The 22,650-nt window shown below is 54.6% G+C and overlaps 1 protein-coding gene across 1 annotated transcript; it reads right to left on the reverse strand.

Moving 5' to 3' along the window:
- Positions 1-396: 396 nt before the first annotated feature.
- Positions 397-22,326, reverse strand: Fzr1 (fizzy and cell division cycle 20 related 1). Its single transcript, XM_045135027.1, has 14 exons — positions 22,276-22,326; positions 8,488-8,582; positions 8,276-8,401; positions 8,124-8,187; positions 7,887-8,014; positions 7,622-7,704; positions 7,192-7,375; positions 6,621-6,686; positions 4,599-4,701; positions 4,334-4,518; positions 3,663-3,896; positions 3,366-3,470; positions 2,628-2,720; positions 397-2,423 (listed from the first exon to the last, which is right to left on the reverse strand). Exons 2-14 carry the CDS (start codon positions 8,554-8,556, stop codon positions 2,382-2,384), a joined length of 1,482 nt encoding a protein of 493 aa, XP_044990962.1. The 5' UTR covers positions 8,557-8,582; positions 22,276-22,326; the 3' UTR covers positions 397-2,381.
- Positions 22,327-22,650: the final 324 nt, after the last annotated feature.

Here is a 22,650-nt window from a genome sequence, read left to right on the forward strand (position 1 = left end):
CTGGCAACAGGCAGGTACTCAGCCCAGGTGCCCAGTCTCTAGTCCATGTCCTTACAGCACACCTTTGAATGCCCCCTTAACTCCCTGCAGCTTAGGTTACAGGAGACCCTGACGCTCCCTCCCTTAAAAATATAAATACCAGCACCCAGCGTCCCAGGATGACCACACACAGCACAGCCCACTCACACTGGAAGACAGCGTGCTCAGTGAGAACCACTCACAAAATTGGCGTGGGGCTTGATGGCAGGGATTGTCCGCAACAAATGACCCGAGACAGGACGTGGCTTCCTGGGTGTTGGGAGGGTGAAGCTGATAGGAATAGGCTTCCCTTGGACTAATGGAATGTTCTGGAGTTAGCACTAATGGTTACAAAATAATATATTAAGTCCACAGAACTGCTCACTTTCACATATATTGTACGCATATCACAATCAGGAAAGAAAAGTAAACCCAGCCAAAGCCAACCAACACGCAGAGCCCACCAGCAGCTGCAGCCTCTACCTGCTCATGGCCTGGGTCGGGTGCTTTCCCTCTACACTGAGGGCAGTAGCCTGTCCTCAGCCTGCTGTCTGGGGGTCTCCGACAAAACCTGGCACCCTTGCCCATCTCAGCACACTTATCTTTTCCCTTTCCTTAGGGCACCCGCCTTGTCTCCCTCTCCGCTCCCCACCCCAGGTTCCTGGCTAGCTCAGCTGGTGGTGTAGTGAGCCAGGGAGAGCTGCCAACCCTCCTTTCTTCAGACACGGCCCCTCTTTCGTTGGACTGGTCTCCTAGACGTGGTTCCAGCAAAGCCTGGCTTCCACAACGGTAGGAAAGGGAGCCCTCCACAGCCACCCCTCATCCTTTTCCTTCCAAGCACATTCTCTCAGGGCACCTCCTGGGCCCCAAGTCTCACACTCCCCCATTTTCCACTGGAAGACTGACAATCCAGCTCCTGCCCCCGCCCCCCCCAAGCAGCCAGGGCTGACTCGAATTCCCCAGCTCCTCCTCCCCTATGGTCCTATCTGACATCACAGTGGCCAGAGCTACCTGCTCCATGGGACCCGTAAGAGTCATCTGTCTCCCACTGCTGCTGCTCACAAGTGTCTGCAGATGGCCACCCTTGCACACCACAGTCATGACAGAATAAGGGACACCTCCAGGTATCGCTTTCATGGGAGAAGTCTTGTCCTTGAACCCTGACAGCAGACATGTGGGTCTGCCCTATGGGGGAATCTGCTGAGCAGGTGCGTAACTCCACGAAAGGGTGAAGGCCACCCTTGGACAGTCCACAGCCCACCATCCATGCCCTGCGTAAGCACACTTTGTCTTCCCCAGCAGGGCCCTGCCATCTATGAGCCACAGCAGACTGTTTGGCTTGTGTTCTCCTAGAGGTCACATGTACAGGAGTGGCCCTGAATGGATCCTCCAGCCAGGATGACAGGTGTGCAGTGCTGGGGTTGGAACCTGGAGGTCTCAGGTGGCCTTTCTACGAATAAAACTTCCAACAGAAACAAGTTCGTGATCAATCATGATCATGACACCCATGCTGTCTGGTCTGTCTGCTCCAGGCCCAGGGCAGTGGGTGTGAGCAGGTGCAGCCAGTGGCCAGGGCTAGAGGTGATGCAGGGCTGAGGTGAGGACTAGCAAAGCCCCAGCCCTCGTAGAACTGATAAGAAACCACAGGAACAGCCCGAAGGAGTCACAGACACATATATACAACATGTCACGGCCTCGCCATCACCCAGCACCACCGTATGTCCCCACTGGTGAGCAGGGAGGCACAAGATGGGATCCAAGGTCAGGGATGACCAAGAGGCTTTTAGAAGGCCAGGACAAGATGGGCCAGGCAAGGACAGCCATCACACAAGAGAAGGGAACATGGACACAGACACACATATGCAGGGCACAGGGACCGCCCATGGTGCTAGTTCACTGGGAGATGAGTGAGAGTCCCTGCCTCTGGGGGGAGGAGGGGTGACAGCCCAGGCCCATGGGTCCCCACCATGGGACACTGGGCATCTGTGTCTGGCAGGGTCACAGGCTCCTGCTCGGCTGTGCGTGACGCGGCTCGGGCAGTGGTGACAGAGGTTGTGGGCTCTGGGCAGAGCAGCCCCACATGGCACCTGGTTTCAGGGACGTCCATCACGCAGCTGTCCCTGGCTTGAGTGAGGTTGGGCCGGGGCCCTTTGGGAAGGTAGATGGGGCCCATGGCTAAGGGTCCCCATGTCCCTGCCCTAGACACTGTGGCCAAGGCTCACAACGAGGCATTTAATACACTGTTCAAGTCTGGGCCCAGCTCCCAGCGCCCGGCTGCCTGCTATGAAGATGGGGCAGGAAGCAGGGTCCGGGCGTGCTGGCCAGTCCATTGATGCAGATGGAGCTGCTTGTCCAGAGCAGGTCTACCGGATCCGTGTGAAGAGATTCAGCACTGACACGGACTCCTGTGGACGTGGACCATGAGCCACAGAGGCCATGTGGACAGTGTGGGATGTAAGGGGGTTCAGGGTGGGGTGTCCCAGCACAGAGGGGGGATGTGAGCCACTGTGGCCTAAGCCTCAGAGAGGCCACGTAGGCAACACGAGGATGTGAGGGGCTTGGGTTGGGTGTCCCCGCAGTGGGGATGTGTGGCTAATTTGCCATGTTACCTTTGTGGAGCGGGTTTTGCTGAAGACGTTCCAGAACCGCAGGGTCTCATCTCCAGCACCAGTGACAATGGCCTCACCATCAGGGGACATAGCCTGCAGAGAGCACAGCCAATGGTGGGTGTCTGCCAGCCTTGGTAGGCACTCCATGATGGAATGGGCTCAAGATAAGGAGTAGAAGCTGGGAAGGACCCCAGGAGGCAAGGTAGAACCCTGGCAGGGAACAATGGGCTCTGCACCAAGCACAAGGGACAGACGTGAAGATGGATGGACACAGGTATTCTCTGTGCAGCTACGTGTGAGCTCTGAGCCTCTCTTTCCACACAGAGGGACAGCCCATGGAAGAGGGCTGGACGCCAGTTTTTGTTTTTGTTTTTGTTTTTTTTTTGAGGCAGGGTCTTATACAGCCAAGGCTGGCCTCAATTTTGTTGCATGGCCAAAACTGGCCTTGAACTCCCAATCTCCTGTCTCTTCATCCTCCAAATGCTGGATTGAGAGGTGTGCAGCACCTGCCCAGTTTATGCAGTGCTGCAGATACAACTCAGAACCCCTGCATATGCCAGGCGAGCGCTCTGCTGCCAAGGCCCAGTCCCATCCAGTGACTCTTTGTGAGAAGTGAACCAGACATGATGAGAGGGCACAGGAGCACAGGGCCCCTTGAGGACTGACGACAGCAGGGAGGGATGAGTGCAACGTTACCATCTCCTGCCGACCAGGCGAACCCAGAGGCCACACACTCACCAAGTAGAGGACACGGTAGGAGTGGCCAGTGAGCTTGGCCACCTGAGTGAGGGATGGATATTTCCACACCAGGATCTGGTTCTGAGAGTAGCCATGTGTGCTCACCTGGACAGGAAGGCAAGATGGAGTGAGATGAGGCCACTCGCACCCAGGAACTCTAGGGCCCTGTGTGACCCACCCTCCCTGAGGACATGGAGCCCTAATTTGGCAAGAGCAGGGGCAGGAGGCCTGAGGTGCTTGTTGCCCTAGATGGGGAGCCTCTCCCTCTACTTCTTCACCCTGCATTGCCTCCCTTACCAGCTCGTTGGCGTGCTTGGACCACGCCAGGTTGCACACTTGTGAGCCAGTGTCCATGCACTGCAGTGGCTGGCCTGTGAGCGTGTTCCAGAAGCGGATGCAACGGTCGGCTGTTCCACCACCTGATGCCAGCAGCCCGTGCTGGTGAGGGGACCAAGCGATGGCCTTCACAGCAGCCAGGTGCTCTGTGTACTGCTGCACGGGGCTCAGGCTCGAGTGGTTCCACACCAGCAGCTGTGGGGATGGTGGTGAGTCCAGGACACAGAAGCACCTCTCCTCTGAACCCCCCCCAAACCAAAGAGCAGATAGGCATACCCCTCATCAAGCCCAGAGAGAAAAGATGTCACCCACCACCCCCCACCAAACCCAAAAAGAGGCATAGTCATCAAACTCAGGAAGACAAGGGTAACCCCACCAAAGAGGGCTGTAATGCCTAGCAAAGCCAGGGACATAAGGGATGTTCCCCTACTAAACCCAGAGAGATGAAGGACATCCCCAAGCTAATCTCAGGGAGACAGGGGTGTCCTTGGGGTCCCTGGGGCCCACACTTCAGTTCGAGGTTGGGCCTGACATGCAGCAGGGACAAGCCAAGATCAGACAGCTCCTAAAGCAGGCATTACCAACTGCAGCAGAGACCATGGCCACCAGCCTGTGGGATGGGCCTGCTGTACCTTGTTGTCATTGCCTCCTGAAGCGAGGAGTTGGTGGTCAGTGGACCACTTGAGGCCGCACACCTCCTGTCGGTGGCCCTGCAGCCGCCGCTCTGACTGTAGAGGTGGTGTGCGGATGTCCCTCTGCAGAATCATGCGGTCACGGCTCCCAGAGGACAGCTGGTCAGCATTCCAGGCCAGTGCTCCTGTGGGGGGACAGGGTGGTGAGCCTCAGCTGGCGAGGGGCTGTGGCTGACTTGGAGTGGCTGCCCTGCCTGGTTCTCACCGACTCGCGCCGTGTGGCCTTCCAGCATGGACAGCTTCTTCCCAGCGGCAGCGTCCCATATCTGCACAAAGCCCTTGTGAGTGCCCACAGCCACCAGGTTCCCCTGTGACATAGGGAGAGGACCCAGGTTACTCATGACCCCACCAGGCCTCTGCAATATGTTTTCTATGACTTTTTTAAATTTCAATTTTTATTGGGAGGAGGGGGAGGGTGGGAGCACCAGGGCCTCCTGCAGCTGCAAACAAACAAGAGCCTTTAACAACTGGATCATCTCCCCAAACCTGTTGTTTTTAGATTTTTTCTCGAGGTAAGGCCTTACTTTTCAGCCTGTCTTGAATTCATAGTGATCCTCCTATTTCAGCCTCCTGAGTGCTAGAATTAAAGGTGTGCACCAGAACACCCAGCGTTTTATGTTTTTTTTTTTTTTTAGGTAGGGTCTCACTCTAGCCCAGTCTGACTTGGAATTGCCTATGTAGTCTTGGTGGCCTCAAACTCATGGTGATCTTCCTATCTCTGTCTCTGACATCCAGTGCTACACCCAGTTTTATAGCTTCTTTTTTGAAAAAATATTTTATTTATTTATTTATTTAAGAGAAAGAAGAGAATGGGCATACCAGGGCCTCCAGCCACTGCAAACAAACCTTCCTACCGGGTTCAAGGCCAGCCTGGGACTACAGAGTGAGCTCCAGGTCAGCCTGGGCTAGAGGAAGAACCTGCCTCAAAATAACAATAATAACAAAAGAAAAACACCTCAAGGCCTAACAGCATGGCTCTGAAATAGAGCCACTGGGATGGGAGATGGCTCATAAGTTAAAGGCACTGCTTGTAAAACCTGCTGGCCTGGGGTTCAGTTCCCCTGTCACCCACATAAAGCCACAGGAAGTTGTAGCAACCCACACAAATGCACACACATACTCACACATAAAAGGGCTGGGGGGCTGGAGAGATGGTTTAGCAGTTAAGGCACTTGCCTGGGAAGCCTGAGGACACAAGCTCAATTCCCCAATATCCATGGAAACCAGATGCACAAGGTGGCACATGTGTCTGGAGTTAATTTGCAGTGGCCAGAGGCCCTGGCATGTCCATCCTTTCTTTAAATGTCTCTTTCTCTCTCCCTCTCAAACAAATAAAATTTTTGGGCTTGAGAGATGGCTTAGCAGTTAAGGTGCTTGCCTGCAAAGCCAAAGGACCCAGGTTCTATTCCTCAGGAACCATGTAAACAAGATCCACAAGGTGGTGCATGCATCTGGAGTTTGTTTGCAGCCATTAGAGGCCCTGGCACACCCATTCTCTTTGCCTTTCATTCTCTCTCCCTCTCTCAAATAAAAATATATTTTAAATTTATTCTTATTTATTTGAGAGAAAGAAGAACCACTAAGCCATCTCTCCAGCCCCCTGCCTTTTTAAAAATTATTTTATTTTTGTTCTGGAGAGATGGTTTAGCAGTTAAGGCGCTTGCCTGCAAAGCCTAAGGACCCATATTCAACTCTCCAGATCCCACGTAAGCCAGATGCATAAAAGTGAGGCAAGTGCAAGGTTGCACATTGCCACTAAGTGGCGTAAGCATCTGGACTTCGATTTCAGTGGCTGAGGCATTGGTGTGCCAAGTCTTGTCTCTCCTGCTCTAAAAGAAAAAAAAGGCGGGAGGAGGCTGGGGCATGGTCAGTGATAGAGTCTTAAGTTCCCTCCTAGTCCTGGGTAATCAGCCCCCTAATAGAGAAAACAGAAAGTTACAACTAAACCAGATACCCTGTAAGGAGACAGGCAGGGGATACTACAGGCTTGGGTCAGATGGACATCCTTGTCCTTCCTCTGCCATCTGTTCCTTTCCTGGGCTTGAGTAGTCTAGGGGGAGGCACCCCCAGATGTCCAGATAATACCCTGCACCCTATGAAAGGATGCAGGACCCCTACCTGTGTCCCCATAACATTTGCTCTGAGTACCTTGCCAATGTAGGATACATCTACTAGGGGTGACCTCAGGTCCTGCATGGGCCATGTGGAACAAGCTTTATGAACTCACTCGCTCAGACCAGCCCACGGAGGTCACTGAGTCCCCTTCCACAGAGAGGTCACAGAGCCGGGTCACCTGGAAATACAAGGTTAGAGTGAGGTAGCCTGTTGCCTTCTGCCCATAGGCCATCATCATGCAGCCCTGTTGACTACAGAGCACACAGGCTGGGCACTAGGGCTGTGACAGGGACAGCTCAGAGTTAAGTGAAAGGCCAGCATAGGAACCCATGAGCCTGAGCCTGAGGTGCTGCAGGGACAGCAAGTGGGACAGTATGGAGGAAGGGACAGGGAGGCACCTGTGTTTGGTTCTATCCCTGCACAGCCCTCCCGTGGGGACATGAGCTGCACCTTGCACCTCCCCTGGACGGATGAAGATGAGGTGCCGGGGGTCACAGGAAGAAGTGCCTGCTTTTGGCAAGAAGTTGGGAGATAGAGGCAGGGGGGAGTGCATGGTAACAGTCTGGTCACAGGGACAGGCAGGTTCTAGGATCTCTAGCTGGTGTTTCCCAGGTCACATCACCCCCTGGGTGGTGGGGAGAGGGGGCAGGGAGGCCAGCCAGTAGTGTCCCCCTCAAACCTACCTGGCTGGTGCAGGCACTCCACAGGTACACGCAGGTCCCCAGCCCCACGCTGAGGACATTGAGTGATGACCAGTCCACCAGGTTGAGGTAGAAGTCGTCCTGCAGTTCAGGGGCGTCCAGCACCTTGAAGGGGATCTTGGAGATCTTCCGCGTGGGCTTCCGTGGGGAGCGCAGCAGCTTCTGACTAGGGGTAGGTAGCAGGCTGGTTATCATGCTGACAATGGTGGGGAGAACCCTGCTCCACTCCCACGGAGACCTGGGGGTTCCTTGTGTCTCCTGTCACACCAGCAGGTAATGCTGACACTGGGTGGTCCCACAACTCTGCCCCTTCCCAGCCTCCCCTGAAGTCTACTTCCCTGGTGTGTCCCATTGCCAGGCCACGGTGTGCAGCCATGGCCCCCAGGAAGGCCTCTCTGCCACCCAGGCTTACCTTTTGTTGCTAACGGGGGACAGGGAGTATGGGGACACGTCATTGCCATCATCGGGGCTTGAGCGCTTGGTGCTGAGGGAATACTGCGGGACGGAGACACCTGCTGAGTGGGCGCCAAGGCCATGCGAGCTGAGGATGCAGGATAGGAACCCCAAGCAGGTCCTCTGGCGCAGTGCAGTGCCCTCCCATGGGAACTGCGGACAAGCAGTCCAGAGCAAGTTGGCAGGGAACCCCCTCGACCCCACCATGGCTAATGGCGGCTAACCGTGAAGAGGCCCTTGTGCTCAGGAGTGGACGGCTGCAGCCGCCGGTCCTCCGTCTGAGGGTCCTGCACCTTCTCAATGCCTGCGCCCAGCAGCTCATTCTTCAGCAGGGCTGAGTAGGCCAGGCCGTCTGTGAAAGAGAAAGGGCGGAGTCTGGGTGGGTAGGGCTCGAGGGTAGCCTGGCACCTGCAGGAGGGTGGGGTACCAATGGGGTGGGGTGGGCATCGAGTACCCCTCACCTTTGCCATTGTCCGAGGTGGCATCCTTGGCTTTGCGGTTCTGGCTGGGCGACTTCTCATTCTCCTGTGGGAGAGGAGCGGGTGAGGAGCCTCCCTACCCAGCCCGAGGACCCCAGGAGTTCCTATCCGGGGCGGGGCGCCTTGGGCCTCACGTTGATCCTGTGGAAGTTCACGCTCCAGTTGGCCCCAGCTCGCGAGGGTATGAAGCGGTCCCCATGTTTGCTGGGTGAGGACACTGGGGAGTTGGCTGGTGTCAGGGTCCGCCGCATCTCGGGGACCTGGGGGAGCTACAGTCACTGGAGGAACAGGTGCCTGCTCCCTCCCATCCCCACCCCGCCCCCACAGCCCAGCCTGGGGCACTCACACCCGGCATGGCATTCTCATTGTGGATGACGATCTGCCGCAGCAGCCTCCGCTCATAGTCCTGGTCCATGGCGGGCAATGCCCGCGCAAGGCGGCCTGCAGGACAGATAGACGGACGCCGGGTCAGTGAACCCAGGAGCCGCACCTGTGCTCATAGAGTCTTGTGGCTAGGCTGTCCTGACATTCCAGGGATCAGGGAGTCTGCCCTCATCTGGGATTGCCTGCTGATACCAGCTATCGCATGACCCCCAACCCCAGGCCCACTGAACAATACTGCAGAGAGAAGTGGACCCCAGAGGGGCAGGAAGAAGTGTGGGTGGATATAAGTCCAGGGCAGAGCCAGCACCTGGCTGAGCCTGCTGGGACTCCAGGATGCTGAGATGACCAGAAAGCTTTTGTAAATAAGTTTTACTGGGACTGGAGAGATGGCTCAGTGCTTAAGGTGCTTGCCCGCAAAGCCTAAGGATCAAGGTTCAATTCAAGACCCACATAAGCCAGATGCGCAAGGTGGTGCATGTGGCTGGAGTTCTTCTGCAGCGGCTGGACACCCTGGCATGTCCATTCTCTCTATCTGCCTATTTCCTTCTCTCTTAAATAAATAAATATTTTTTAAAAAAAAAAAACTAAAAGACCTTTAAAAAAATAATAGCCCTGACCATTTAGGAACTTCCAGCTGTGGGTGAGTTTTCCCATGGCTGGGCCTGAGCTCTGACCAGAGGGAGAGCCGTGGGAAGAGCTCCCTAGCCCTTACACTCCACATGGACTCCTTACCCCCACCAGCTCCCCACATGGCTGGAGCTCTTTGAAGTTTCTTTCTCTTTTTTCTTCTTAAAAATATTTTGTTTTTATTTATTTGACAGAGAGAAAGAAGGAGGGCGGGGGGAGAGAGAGAGAATGGGCGTGCCAGGGCACCAGCCACTGCAAACAAACTCCAGACACGTGTGCCCCCTTGTGTATGTGGGTCCAAGGGAATCAAACCTGGGTCCTTTGGCTTTGCAGACAAACACCTTAACTGCTAAGCCATTTCTTTAGCCTTTTTCTTTTTAAAAAAATATTGTATTTTTATGTACTTATTTAGTTGACAGAGAAAGAGGGGGAGAGACAAAGAAAGAATGGGCATGCCAGGGCCTCCAACCATTGCAAATGAACTCCAGACGTGTGTGCCCTCTTCTGCATCTGGCTAAAGTAGATCCTGGGTAATCGAACCTGGGCCCTTTGGCTTTGTAGGCAAATGCCTTAACCACTAAGCCATCCCTCCAGGCCTCTTTCTCCCTTCTTTCCATGGTTTTCCTAGCTCCCCCCCACCCACATGGGATCTGTAGTCACATGGGGAGTCTTTCCTTGGCTCTGTACTTCCCTCAATAAATAATAGTCTAATTAAAAAAAATAAAATAAATCTTTACTGACACAGGCTCGTGGCCCAGGCTTCCATACTGTCCACAGCTTTGACCCCCGCAGGACATGCAAGAGAAGTGAACAGCCTCATGGACAGGTGGGGAGAAGTACCTGCCTCACTGCAGGTGGCGTCAGAAATGGTCCTTGGGGCCCAGCCTGGCACAGGCTCGGAACTGCTGTTCCTACCCTCACCCCCGGGCACCACACAACCCTGACCCATCACCTCCCTGCCCTTTTACCCTGCACAGCCCTCAATCCTTACTGTTACAGACAGTTGGCTCTTTTGGCCAGAACAAACTCCCCTACATATGTGATGACTTTCACCATCTTCTCCAGAACCTTCCATTATCCTAAGCTGAAGCTCCATCCCATCCCATTCAGCACCAACTCCCGAATTCCCCAGGGGTTCTGGGTCCTTTCTAGCTCCAGCTCATCAAATAGCTGGACAATCACCATGTGACCTAGGAAGGCCACTCCTAGATGTTCACGTGAGACAGAAGACATGTACACACAGTGCCCTAAACACTGCGGGACACACAGCTTGGTCCATAACCACCACGAGGAAGACCTTTGAGTAAATAAGCTCTGTGAGCAACCGGACACAAAGAACATCACTCAGGTCCTAGAGCCATCAGATTCAGAGACAGCCAGTAGAAGAGAGAACAGGCCCATTTCCTCACACATCACGAGATTGTCGGCCAGGCTGACCTGATGACCCTTCTGGCCATGACCTCCCATGATCTGGAGTCACAGGTGTGACCCCACACCTGGCCTAACATTTCACTTTTTTTTCTTTCCTCTTTTTTTTGGAGGGGGAGCGGTTTCGAGGTAGGGTCTCACTCTAGCCCAGGCTGACCTGGAATTCACTATGTAGTCTCAGGGTGGCCTCGACCTCATGGCGATCCTCCTACCTCTGCCTCCCAAGTGCTGGGATTAATGGTGTGCACCACCATACCCGGCTTAACATTTTACTTTTTAAAGAAATACTCATGAGAAACAAAGGCACTAGCTTGACTGCCAAGGTATGAAGGGCACAAAGCTGAGTCTGGTCTGTGTGTCTGCCTGTGTCCCATCAGCCTGTCCCCAGCTGATTTCTACAGAGTCCCACCAATGACAATGTAACCCCTCTTCCACTCACAGCCCCTCTGGCTCTGCTCAGGATGCACCTGCCATCACCTACTTGAAGACCTATGCTGTGCAGGTCCCAAGTTCACATGGCCACCCACAGACACAGGCCTGAGGATCTGAACTGGCAGACATGTGATGTGGACACCACCCTGGTCTCAGGGCCCAGCCACCCCAGGAGCACAGTGCCAGATTGGGTGACAAACAGATATGGCCGTACTGGCCATGCCCACCCTAACTAAGCATGTGCCCTAGCTGGTGCCTCGGAAAAGCTGTGCTGTGTAGAGCTCTTAAGTGGCAGGTGAGGAGTCTCTGCTCACAAGACATCAATGACCCCAGGCCACAGAGAATGGACTGGTCACCACTGGTCCCACTGATAGCACCAATTCTCAGGAGAATTAGGAATCTACGCAGACAGCAGGGCCTGGAAGGACAGACACTGGGGACAGAGTACATCTTCAAAGTAGCATCGTGCCTGGTGCAGGGGTGCACAACTGTCATCCGGCACTGGGGAGGCTGAGACAGGAGAACTGTACATTCCAGACCAGCCTAAGCTACACAGCAATGCCATTTCAATAAACAAAATAAAACTTTAAGTCAGGGCGCTGGTGAGATGGCTTAGAGTGCTTGCCTGCAAAGCAAAATAGACCCAGGTTCAATTCCCCAGTATCCACATAAAGCCTGATACACACAGTGGTACATGCATCTGTAGTTCATTTATAGTGGCTAGAGGACCTGGTGCACCCATTCTCTACCTGCATCTTCCTGTCTCAAATAAATAAATAAAATAAGATATTTTTAAAAAGCTTTAAGTCAGCCCAGGCATGCTGACCCGGGCTGTTAACCCCAGCAGCCAGGAGGCTGAGGAAAGAGTCACCTGGAGACCAAGAGTGGGTTCTAGCTCAGCCTGCACAAGACTGATGATGCCTCAAAAGAGTAAAAGTAAATAAATAAAAACCAAAACCAGTAAGTCTCCATGAAGATATTACACATACTCTTTAAGTTTGTTTCACATGAAGTGGGCTCCAGGATCCCCTCTGTGGTAAAGTATGTGTGTATAGACCCTCCATGTCCTTCCACTCCTGCAGAATGACACGAACCAGACCCTCCCACGCTAGGCCAGAATCTATCACAGACCACGCCCCCAGCCCCCACTAAGGGTTCAAGGCTGTCACTCTACTGCTGACCCCAGCCCTCCATGTGGGTTCTAGGCTGTCACTCTACTGCTGACCTCGCCCCCAGCCCTCACTGTGGATTCTAGGCAGGAATTTCCCAATTGTCCCATCTGTTTGACTGGCGCCACACTGTACCAAGACTTGTGACACACCAGTGTCTGGCCCTGGAAACAGGCCCATCAAGGGGTCACCTAATCACACAGCATATCCAGTGTGGGACACTGCCTCTCAGCCCGGCTGCAGGGGATAAGACTGCACAGCAGGAACTGGGAGCTGGCACAGTGAAGCTCTAACATTGCACCTCATTGTGGGACAGTAACACATAGCCCAAGATATAGTAACCTTGACTCTGGCTGCAGCAGGCTCTGATGAGGGCCAGTTTCATGGCTGGTTGGCAGCCGCTTGTCCCACTTTGTTATCTGCAGGTCCCCCTGCTCACCGGCATGGCAGGGACAGGCGTGAGCCCCAAAGCCCTAGGACAGCCAGCTGGGGACTCCGTAAAGGTCAACTAAGGGACACACACCACAAACAGGGCTTCCTATCAAGAGGACCCCAAACTGGGAAGATGCCTGTCAACTGAGAGAGAAGGCCAATTGTGAGGGGGCCACAGACCAGCCTTCAGCATGTGTGGACACACACACCCTCGTACTAGGGTTTCTACTTCGCACGCATCCTCGTTCATGGGCTCTCTACCTCCAAGAACTTATGCTTAGGAAGTCTGGCCACAGAGCTGGGGAGATGGTTTAATGGAAAAGCATGTTGGGTGCAGGCGTAAGTAACTGAGTCCAAATCCCCAGACTTTAGGTAAAACAATACTGTCGTGCAAGCATCTTCAATCCCTGCGTACCTGAGGAATGGCCAGGAGAATGTGCCAGAAGTTTGCGGGCCAGTGAACGGAGTGCAGAATGAGACCCTGCCTCTAACACAATGAAAGATGAGGACCAACAACTGAAGTTGTCCTCTGATCTCCATGCATGTGCCATTGTACAAATGAGCCCACAAGAAAGAAAAAGAAACTCTGGGGCCAGAGAGATGGCTTGGTGGTTAAGGTGCTTGCTGGCAAAGCCTAACGACCTAGGTTCAATTCCCCAGTACCCAAATAAAGTCAGATGCACAAAGTGGCATATACACCTGGAGTCTGTTTACAGAGGCTAGAGGCCCTGGCATTCCCACAGTCACACACTCTCTCCTTGCAAATAAGTAAGATATATATATTTTAAAAGGGCTGGAGGTATGGCTCAGTGGACCCAGGTTCCATTCCCCAGTACTCACCCAAGCCACAAGGCTGCACATGCATCTGAAATTTGTTTGCACTGGCTAAAGGCCTGGTTGTGCCCATTCTCTCTCTGTCTCTTTCTTTTTCTGCCTCTTAAATAAGTAAAGTATTCTTTAAAAACTTAAATAAAAAGAAAAGAAAAAGAAAATATGGCCATGAGACATGCAGAGTGGCAGAGGCCTGGTATCTCAGGCTGAGGCAGGAGGATTGTCACAAGTTTGAAGGCAGGCTGAGCTAGAGAGTTAGACCCTATCTCAACAGTAGCAACAACAACAACAAAAAAGCTTGAGGAGGTGGAGATGGGAGGGTTATCCTCAACTACATATTGAGTTCTAGGCCAGCCTAGGCTACCTAAGACTGTACCTGAAAATGCCAAAAAGAAAAAAAAAGGAAGGGTTGCTGAGATGGCTTCGTAGTTGAGGTGCTTGCCAGCAAAGCCAAAGGACCTTGGTTCTATTCTCTAGGACCCACGTAAGCCAAATTCACAAGGTGGTACATGCATCTGGAGTTCATTTGCAACAGCTGGAGGCCCTGGCACACTCATTCTCTCTCAGTCCTTCACTCTCTCAAATAAATAGAAAGAAAAAACAAAAGAGCTGGAGAAATGGCTTAGCGGTTAAGGTGTTTGCCTGCAAAGGCAAAGGACCTCGGTTCGATTCTCCAGAACCCATGTAAGCCAGATGCACAGGGTGGCACATGAGTCTGGAGTTCGTTTGCAGTGGCTGGAGGCCCTGGCATGCCCATTGCTTCTCTTTCTCTCTCTCTTAAATAACAATAATAATAATAATAATAAAAACAATACTTTTTAGGCTGGACGTGGTGGTGCATGCCTTTAGTCCCAGCACTTGGGAGGCAGAGGAAGGACAATCACCATGAGTTCAAGGCCACCCTGAGACTACATAGTGAATTCCAGGTCAGCCTGAACTACAGTGAGATCCTACCTTGTAAACAAAAATAAAAAAAGGAAACTTCAAGTGTGTGCTGAGCCTTCAGCATGTGCAGAGCCATTGCAGACTTGTCTGAACAGAGTCAGGCCACGGGGCCTGCGAGTGGTACAGGGATGTTGTCGTGCTGCAACAGGTGAAGGGACTCTGGCTGGGGAAAGAGGACAGAAGTCATTGGCTGTTCACAGGCCATCAGCCTGGTGGCCTGTGCTTGCATAGGTGGAGTCTTTGGGCAGAGTACTGATGAGACAGGCAGAGTGCCACCTCCAGCCCAGTGACAGGGCAGTGACAGGCTGCACCCACGCTGCTGTCCAGGTCTGGCGGGGTGAACCTGCTGCCCGTCACAGGTCTGTGTATGTCGTCTATGTATGCAGCTACTCTTCCGTGAAGACAGGTCCTTGGGCAGGGAGATGGCTCAGCAAGTAAGAGTACCTACTGCACAAGCACGAGGATCCGAGTTTGATCCCCAGCACCCGTGTAGAAAGTCAGGCATGGCGACACACTCTTGTAATCCCAGTGCCGAGAGGGTGGAGGCAGGAGGATTACTGCAGCTCCATGGCCAGTAGTCAAGGTTCAGTGACAGACCGTGTCTCAAGGAAGTAAGACGGAACAGTGATAGAGGAGGAAACCTGATGACCCCCGGCCTCCATACGCACACACACCACACACCACGTGCTACATGTGCACATACACCACACACATACACCAAAAAAAAAAGCTCTCATGCACCATTCTCTCTCTCTGTCTCTCTGCCTCTCTTTATCTGCCTTTTTTCTCTCCCTCTCAAATAATTAAAAAAAAAAAAAAAAAAAGACCCTCCACTTACACAGGCAGTCCCTGTGGCCACAGCCACAAGGCCAATGTCCCAGCCACCCCTGTCCCTTGGCAATGGCACAGCCTGGTCACCTAACACCTGTCAGAGGCTCCCACTGGGCCAGGCCTGGGCCAGGTACAGGGTTTGCTTCATGGGATGTGCAACCCTGCTGGCAGGGCCCAGCGGGCAGGAGCGTGGGGTTGGCCATGGCATGAGGGACTATCCAGAGCAGGACTAGGACTCCTGAGTGCCTCCCAGGCCTGTCCCTTCCAGGTGACACTGGTGGGGCCTGGGTTCTGAAACCAGAGTCACCTTCTGGTTCTCAAGCCCAGGATCCTGCATGGGCAGAAGCTGAGCCACCACATCCCACCCTCTCCAGATGCAGACGCCAGCCACAGGCAGCTGTTCCCAAGGACCAATGGCATAGCCACTCACCCAGGACATTCATCCTCTGGCCAGGAGGCTTCCCGTGGGTGCAGCAAGAGCCTGCCCCAGGCTTGCCAGGCCACCCCGCCTTCCAGGTGCTGCAGATCTAGAAAAACTGGTCCCCACCACTTTTGTGCTTCAAGATTCCTCATGGGACAGAAAGGAATGCCATCCCAGTGGCTGCCCTGGTGACTCACTGTGGTCTGCATGTGGCCACTATGCATCCAAGCCAGGGTCTCTTGATTACTGTGGATATGGAGCTGGGGTGTTCTCTGTGGGGCCCTCAGGGTACTGAGCAGTGTCCCCAACTCTACCTACTCCATAACGAGAGCTTCCCCAGTCATGACAGCACCACACATCCCCAGACGTGGCCCAATGTCCCTGGGACAGTCTCAGGTGAGGGCAGCAGGGCGGTATCCATATGAGATATCACTCTAGCTACCCTCAGGCTGCATGGAGCAGGCTAGGGAGGAAGGCTGGCCAGCAAGCTGCAGCCTTGGGGATATTGGCCCTGGCACTGCCTGCGTGACTCCTGTGTGCCTTAGGCTGGCCACAGAGGAAGCACAGGTGAACTTTGCTTAACCCCTACTAGAGTTCACCCTCTTGACAACCTATGGGAGGACAATCCTACCTTAAGGAAAAGATGGGGACAGTGGCCTGAGCAGCCAGGGACATAAGGCTGAGCTGGGAAACCATATCACCTGCCCTGGGCCCACACATCAGGTATGGTGCTGAGAGAGCAGAATCTTGAGGCACCTGTGCATAGGGACCAGGACACTGAGGGCTGCCCTGGCCACGCATTCAGCTTTGAGAGAGCTTGCTCAAGTACAAAGGTGAAGAGTCCTACTGGGAGGTCAGGCTGGGGACTCCCACAGCCCCAGGGTCTAGAATCCCTGCTCGGGTCTCACCAGAGCCTGGAGACATGCCTCCTCAAGTGTCCCTCTGATCCCCTTTGTCTCCTCCCTGCCACCCTGGATGCTTGCGTTACAGCAGGCTGCAACACACTGCCATGTCCATGTCTTCCCGGGGAACCTCACAGGCAGACCCATACAGTGAACCCCTCGAATCTTTCAGAAGGCATGTGGAAGAGTGCGCTGGGCCCTCTGGGCTCTGGACAGCTTCAACTGAGGACATCAGGCTCTTCCTCCATGTAGCAATGATGCCACCCACCTGTGGGGCTAGAGAAAGGGACACAGGTATGGCAAGTGGTCAGCAGCGAGCCTGACCCACAGGAGGGGCCCATGGGTAAGTGGTGGCTGGTGCCATGGGCTCCACAACAGGACACCAGCCAGGTGGTTCCTGTCCTACACCACTGTGTGTGTGGTACAGGTGGGATGTGTGGCAGGTAGGTCCCCTGGAGACTGTAGACCCCATGGGTCACCACCTGGGAGCAGCCCAGGGAGGATGGACAGTTATTGGGCAGACCTGGCCATTAGCAAATGTGACAGGTAACAGAGAGGTAACTACACAACTGGGCACAATACCAGAGGTCGAGCTACCCTCCTGGGGGCACTAGCCTCCAGCCAAGAGGACAAGCAGAGTGGCTGTCCTGACCTTTTGCACTAGGTGAGGATACAAGAACACTGCACCCACCCTGGGTGCCTGGGGTCACTGTGAGAGTAAGTCATTCAATTAGGCATGGTAACCAGGCTACAAGAGACATTCCCAGTGCACATGCACAGGCTCACTGTATTTGTCTGTCCATCCAACCACCTACCTACCCAATCTATCCATCCATCCATCAATCTAATCCATCCACCAACGCACTCATCCATCCATTAATTCAATTCACCCATCTATCTACCTACCCACTCATACACCCATCCATCCATATAACCATCTACCCACTCACTCACCCATCCATCCACCCACCCACTCACTCACTCATTCACCCATCCATCCATCTACCCACCCACCATCAACCCATCAATTCAATCCAGTCTGTCCCTCTATCCACCCATCCACCTACATACTCATCTATATATTGGGTGCTCACTCCAAACCCACCCTGTTATCACACAGGCAGGTTCCAATCGGTAATGACTGCACCACCAAGGGGACCCCACAGGGTTACCAGTCACCCCCATGGTGACTGGCCAGTGGCTCCAGCCCAGCACTCTCGAGAGAAAAGCACAGCTGTAATGCAGTCCTGCATCTGGGCTATGGCAGCCTATGCGGACATGGAGCTGACCACCTGGCAGAAAGGCACACTGTGGGATGTGGGGACTCTATGGGGCTCTGTCACTGTAGGGACAGAGGGCTGGCTCGTTCCCTGTGGGTCATCCTGGGCTCTGCAAGGTCCTAAGCAGTGTCCCTGGTCTACAGCACACAAGTTCTGATGACCACCAATGTGCCAGACATGAGCCAATGTGCAGGGGGGGAGCGGGGGGGGGGTGTGGAATCATCCTGGTCAGACTTCATGGGGTGGGGACAGTTACTGTCTCAGGAACAGAGCCTGGCTCTGGCCTCTCCCCGCCTCACTTCCCAGCCTGGCCCTGGAGGAAACAAGTGCTACTGAGGAGCCACAGCAAAGCAGTGGTTCCAGGACAAACCCACCCAGGAGGGGCCTGTTCCCAACAAAGGAGCAGTTGCAAAGGGCGTGTGTGGGTGAGGGAGCATAGGTTCGGACTGAGGAATGCCCTGGGGTCAGCCCCAGCCCCTCAGGGACACAGGGAGAAAGAGAAGGAAGGATAGGTGGATAGAGGGATGGATGGATGGGGAGGTAGGTGGGTGGAAGGATGGATAGAAGAGATTGGATTAAACTGATGAAAGGTTGGTAAGTAGATAAATGAATAAATCGTTCTGTGAATGGGTAGGTGGATGAGTGGATGGATGGGTGAGATTGGATTAGACTGATGGAAGGTGGGTGGGTGAGTGCATGTAAGTACATGTGTGGGCGGGTGGGTGGGTGCGTGAGTGGGGAGATAGAAAGAAGGGGTGAGCAAGAAAAGAACAGGGATGTGGGCTGGCTGCTGTTTCCAGAAGCACACAAATGTTGGTCCAGCCAAGGCGGAAGGAACACCAATAGGGAAGGTAGAAAGGTTGAAAGACAGCTGTCCTGATATGACCCCAGTGGCGCCTCACAGGTGTGTGCTATAGTGACACAGGCTGAGCAGAAGGAAGCAGTGACTGCATGGCCAGGTTCCAGGACACAGGGCTCAGGGAAGTAGAGGGGACAGGGGATAAGAAACAGGGCTCAGGGGAGGCAAGGGGGACAGGGAACAAGGCTGTGTTGTAAATGGGGCTAGAGAAAGTGTCTTGAGAAGTGCTGGCTTGAAGGAGGGAGGGACTGCCTGTGACAGGCCAGTCTGTGCAGCCAATGGAGCACCTGGAGTAAAGTGACCAACAGGCCCTGGCCACCAGCGACATACAGGGTCACCACAGATGACCCCATACCTGACTTCCACCAGCAGCTGGACTCAAGAGACAGAGTGGACAGGCATGCTTTCTCCAATGCAACCCCCACACACTGGACTATCACACAGCCAGGAACAGGAGCGAGGCTCTGACACAGGCCACAGCATGGAGGGACCTTAAGGACACCGTGCTCAGTGAGAATCAGACACCAAAGGCCATACAGAGTGGGACTCCATGACAGGAAATGTCCAGAACAGGTGACTCCAGGGACAGGAAGTGGATTCACAGGTGCTAAGGGCTGAAAATGGAATAGAGTGAAGGCCCATGGGAACAGAACTATCTGTTGGGGTGCTGGAATGTTCCAGAACTAGACACATGATGGCAGCAGAGCAGCACTGGAGCATGTGAACGTGAGCTGCATGGCCTGAGGATGCTAATGGCACACAAGGATGTCAAGGAAGGACTCTGAAGGAGCAGGAAACTGAGATGGGCTTGACCCCTAAAGCCAGGTAAGATGGCACATACCTGTCACCCCAGCACTAGGGAGACCAAGGATGGCCAGCCTCAAACAAGCCGCATCTCTCACCAGTCAGGCCCAAGGGCTGAACAATGAACTGAGTCAAGCTCAAGAGCCAAGTGTGGCTCTAGATCAGCCCACAGTGAGAATATAAGGGAGGGGCATGAGGACCCAGGACAGGAACAAACCACATAGAGGCAGTGTTCTGGGGTTCGCTCCAGCCATCCCACCCCAAAACACCTGTAGGGTAGCAAGAGCTATGGCCAGGGCAGGACAGAGTCCCCAGCAGCTCCCAGTAAGGGGTGTGACATGCCTTCAGGCCCTGGGCTCACAGGTCACAAGTGCTCAGAAGGCCATGCTGCTGGGACAGGAATGGTTCCTTATGGTACGTACCCACAGTCTGTTCTCCAGCAGGATTCCCTCAGCTATGGACATGTGGCCAGCATATTAGGAAGTGCTGGGCCCAGGGGCAGGGGCTGAGCACCACCCTCGGCCTCCACCCACTCTGGCCAGGAGCTCTCTCAGATGTGACAGCCACGTGTCCTCAGACAAGGCCAGTGTCCCTGGGGACAGAACCAGCCCCTCTAGGAAGCAGGACTCATTAAGTGCTACTGAGGTGAGGTTGATTCTAAAAGACCAAGTCCTCAGGGGTCCCCAGGATTAACCCCCAAAACAGTGACTCTGGATCGTTGTCCCCATAATTCAGATGTCCAGCCTGGAGACTAGCTAGAATCAGCCCTGTGTGTGCTGTGGGGGACACGCCTGGCCAACAAGATGGCCCACCTCAGAAGACACACCAGGCTAGCCTTCCTTTTTTTCTTTTTTGTTTTAAACTATTTATTTATTTGAGACGGGGGGGGGAGGGGGAGGAGGGACTGGGCATGCCTGGACCTCCGGCCACTGCAAACAAACTCCAGACACATGTGCCACCTTGTGCATCTGGCTTACATGGGACCTGGAGAACCCAACCTGGGTACTTAGGCTTCGCAGGCATACACCTTAACCACTAAGCTGTCTCTCCAGTCCCTTCCTTTCTTTTCAAAACGTTCTCATGACCATGTAGCCCAGACCCACCTTGATCTCGAGATGCTTCTGCCTCAGCCTCCAGAATACTAGGACAGCAGGTGCACACTATCCTACCCAGCTGCCAGTCAACTTTTTCTTTCAGTTTCTTAATCAGCATCTCTTCCCACTTTATTTTCTTTTTTTGGGTGCAGGGACTGCCAGGCTGGCCTAGAACTTGTGATCCTCCTGCCTCAACCCCCACCCAGTGCTGGGATGACAGGTGCGCACCCCCATGCCCTAGAACTATGCTTTTACACCTGCTCCCACCTCCTCCTCCCTTCCCTCAGCCTGCTGCCAGCCTGGTGGATCTGAGCTTTACATAGGTACCAGTCACAGGAGCAAAGACATGTTCCCAGTCCTTCCTAGAAGCTCCAGCTTACAGAAGGACATCTTAACATCTCTTACAAACCCCTCTGAAGACTGAGCCTGTGATCCCAACAACTCGAGAAGCTGAGGCAAGAGGACAGCCAAAAGTTTAAGTACAGCACGGGGAACTTAGCGAGGCTGGGGACGAGCTCAGTGGTAAGCGCATGCCCACCATGGCTAGCACCACAAAACACAATAGAAAACAACATATTCCCCCGCAGTCCAGCTCAGCTCCTTGGCCCTCCATTAGGAAGCAAACAACAGCGCCTTATCACCAGACAGGCCCCTGTAACAACACTGTAGGCAACAGTGGCACATGAGAGTCTAGGTAGATCCACTAAGTGAGATACACTCCACAAACATGGGCACAATGCAGGGATGGCCCCAGGGGGCCTCATCCACCCCTTTCTGTCCAAGCCCAAAACGCATGGGGCGGCAGTGAGTTTCTGGTGGAAATCACCTTCATTCAAACTGCAGGAAGGAGTAGGGTGGGGAGAGCTCACTAGTGGAGGAATGAGGTCATCGCTGGTGAGGACTGGGATGAGGGGTCTGCCTCCCACCCAGGCAGATGCCAGGAACTAGGGGATGAATGGGGACGAGACAGGACAGGGAAACACTAAACAGGCTTAGGGGTCAACAGATGTGCAAGAGTGGATCTCAGGCCACCAGCTGGGGACAGGTGAGATGTGGCTTTGGGTGGGGGGACGCTTTCTACACAAGAGAATGCGAGGTGCCTAAGTTCGGAATGCAAATCAGAGAAGTAAGGTGGTGGTAGAGGGGTGTGGACAAGCTGTGTGGGGTTCAGCCTGGGGTCCCCCAAGAATCAGGAGACCTGCTGTCAGAGGGGTCACTGTCTGGCAGATCTGGAAGGACAGGGGAACACAAATTGGGGGGAGGATGGAGGTACCTTCCAAGCTTGTTTGTGCGGTTCCGAGATCCTGCCTATGACCCCCGAACAACCAAGGTCCCATTCCCCGAGCCCCCATGGGGCCAGTCATTAGTGGATCTCAGATCGCAAGTTCTTGGGGTAGCTCAGATCTTGGGGTACAGCTTGGGGAAGGGAGGGGTCAGGGTATACACGGGGGTGCACAGGCTGGGCTAGGGGTAGGGATGTGGGGGAGCAGAAAGGGAGCGCTGCCGGGATGCTGGGGAAGACCCAGAATGAAGGGGGAAGGATGGTCGGGGTTGGCAGTGGTGCGGGGCGAGGGTCGGGGAGATGCTAGGATGTGGCGCTCGGGAGGAACGGGTGTCGGGGTCATCGGATCTGGCGCAGCCCTGGCCGGGGTTGGGGGTCCCCGGAACCCGGGGGGCGGGTCCCGGCCAACTCACCTGGCTGACTCCCGTCGCCCGCTCGCTCCCGCAGGCTCCGCCGCTGCCCGGCGCCGCACCGCTCCGCCGTGAGGCCCGGAAGCTCCTCCCGGCCCGGCCGCCGCCGCCGCCCACCGGCTCCCCCGGCTCCGCAGACGCTAATATGGCGACGCTCGCGGTTCCCGGCTCGCACCCTCCCGCAGGCCGCGCGGCCCCGGCCCGCCGCGCGCGCCCCCGCGCCGCGGACACGCCCCACGCGCCGACGCGCTGCGTAGACCGGACACGCCCCCATAGCATCGGTACGCCCCGACACGCCCCTCCGAGCGGCGGGTCACGCCCCTCAATGCGACGCGACACGCCCACTCAGCGTTGAGGCGCCTGCGCGCGCGCAAAGCC

Source organism: Jaculus jaculus, chromosome 15, assembly GCF_020740685.1.
Source record: "Jaculus jaculus isolate mJacJac1 chromosome 15, mJacJac1.mat.Y.cur, whole genome shotgun sequence".
NCBI classification, from domain to species: Eukaryota; Metazoa; Chordata; class Mammalia; order Rodentia; family Dipodidae; genus Jaculus; species Jaculus jaculus.

Excerpts from the sequence above, each read along its gene's own strand:
- Fzr1 (XM_045135027.1), bottom strand. The coding sequence starts at position 8,556 with ATGGACCAGGACTATGAGCGGAGGCTGCTGCGGCAGATCGTCATCCAC. Across the intron at positions 3,897-4,333 it reads CAGGAGGCAATGACAACAAG|CTGCTGGTGTGGAACCACTC; the intron begins GTACAGCAGGCC and ends CCATCCCCACAG. Across the intron at positions 2,721-3,365 it reads CCTACCGTGTCCTCTACTTG|GCTATGTCCCCTGATGGTGA; the intron begins GTGAGTGTGTGG and ends TGCTCTCTGCAG.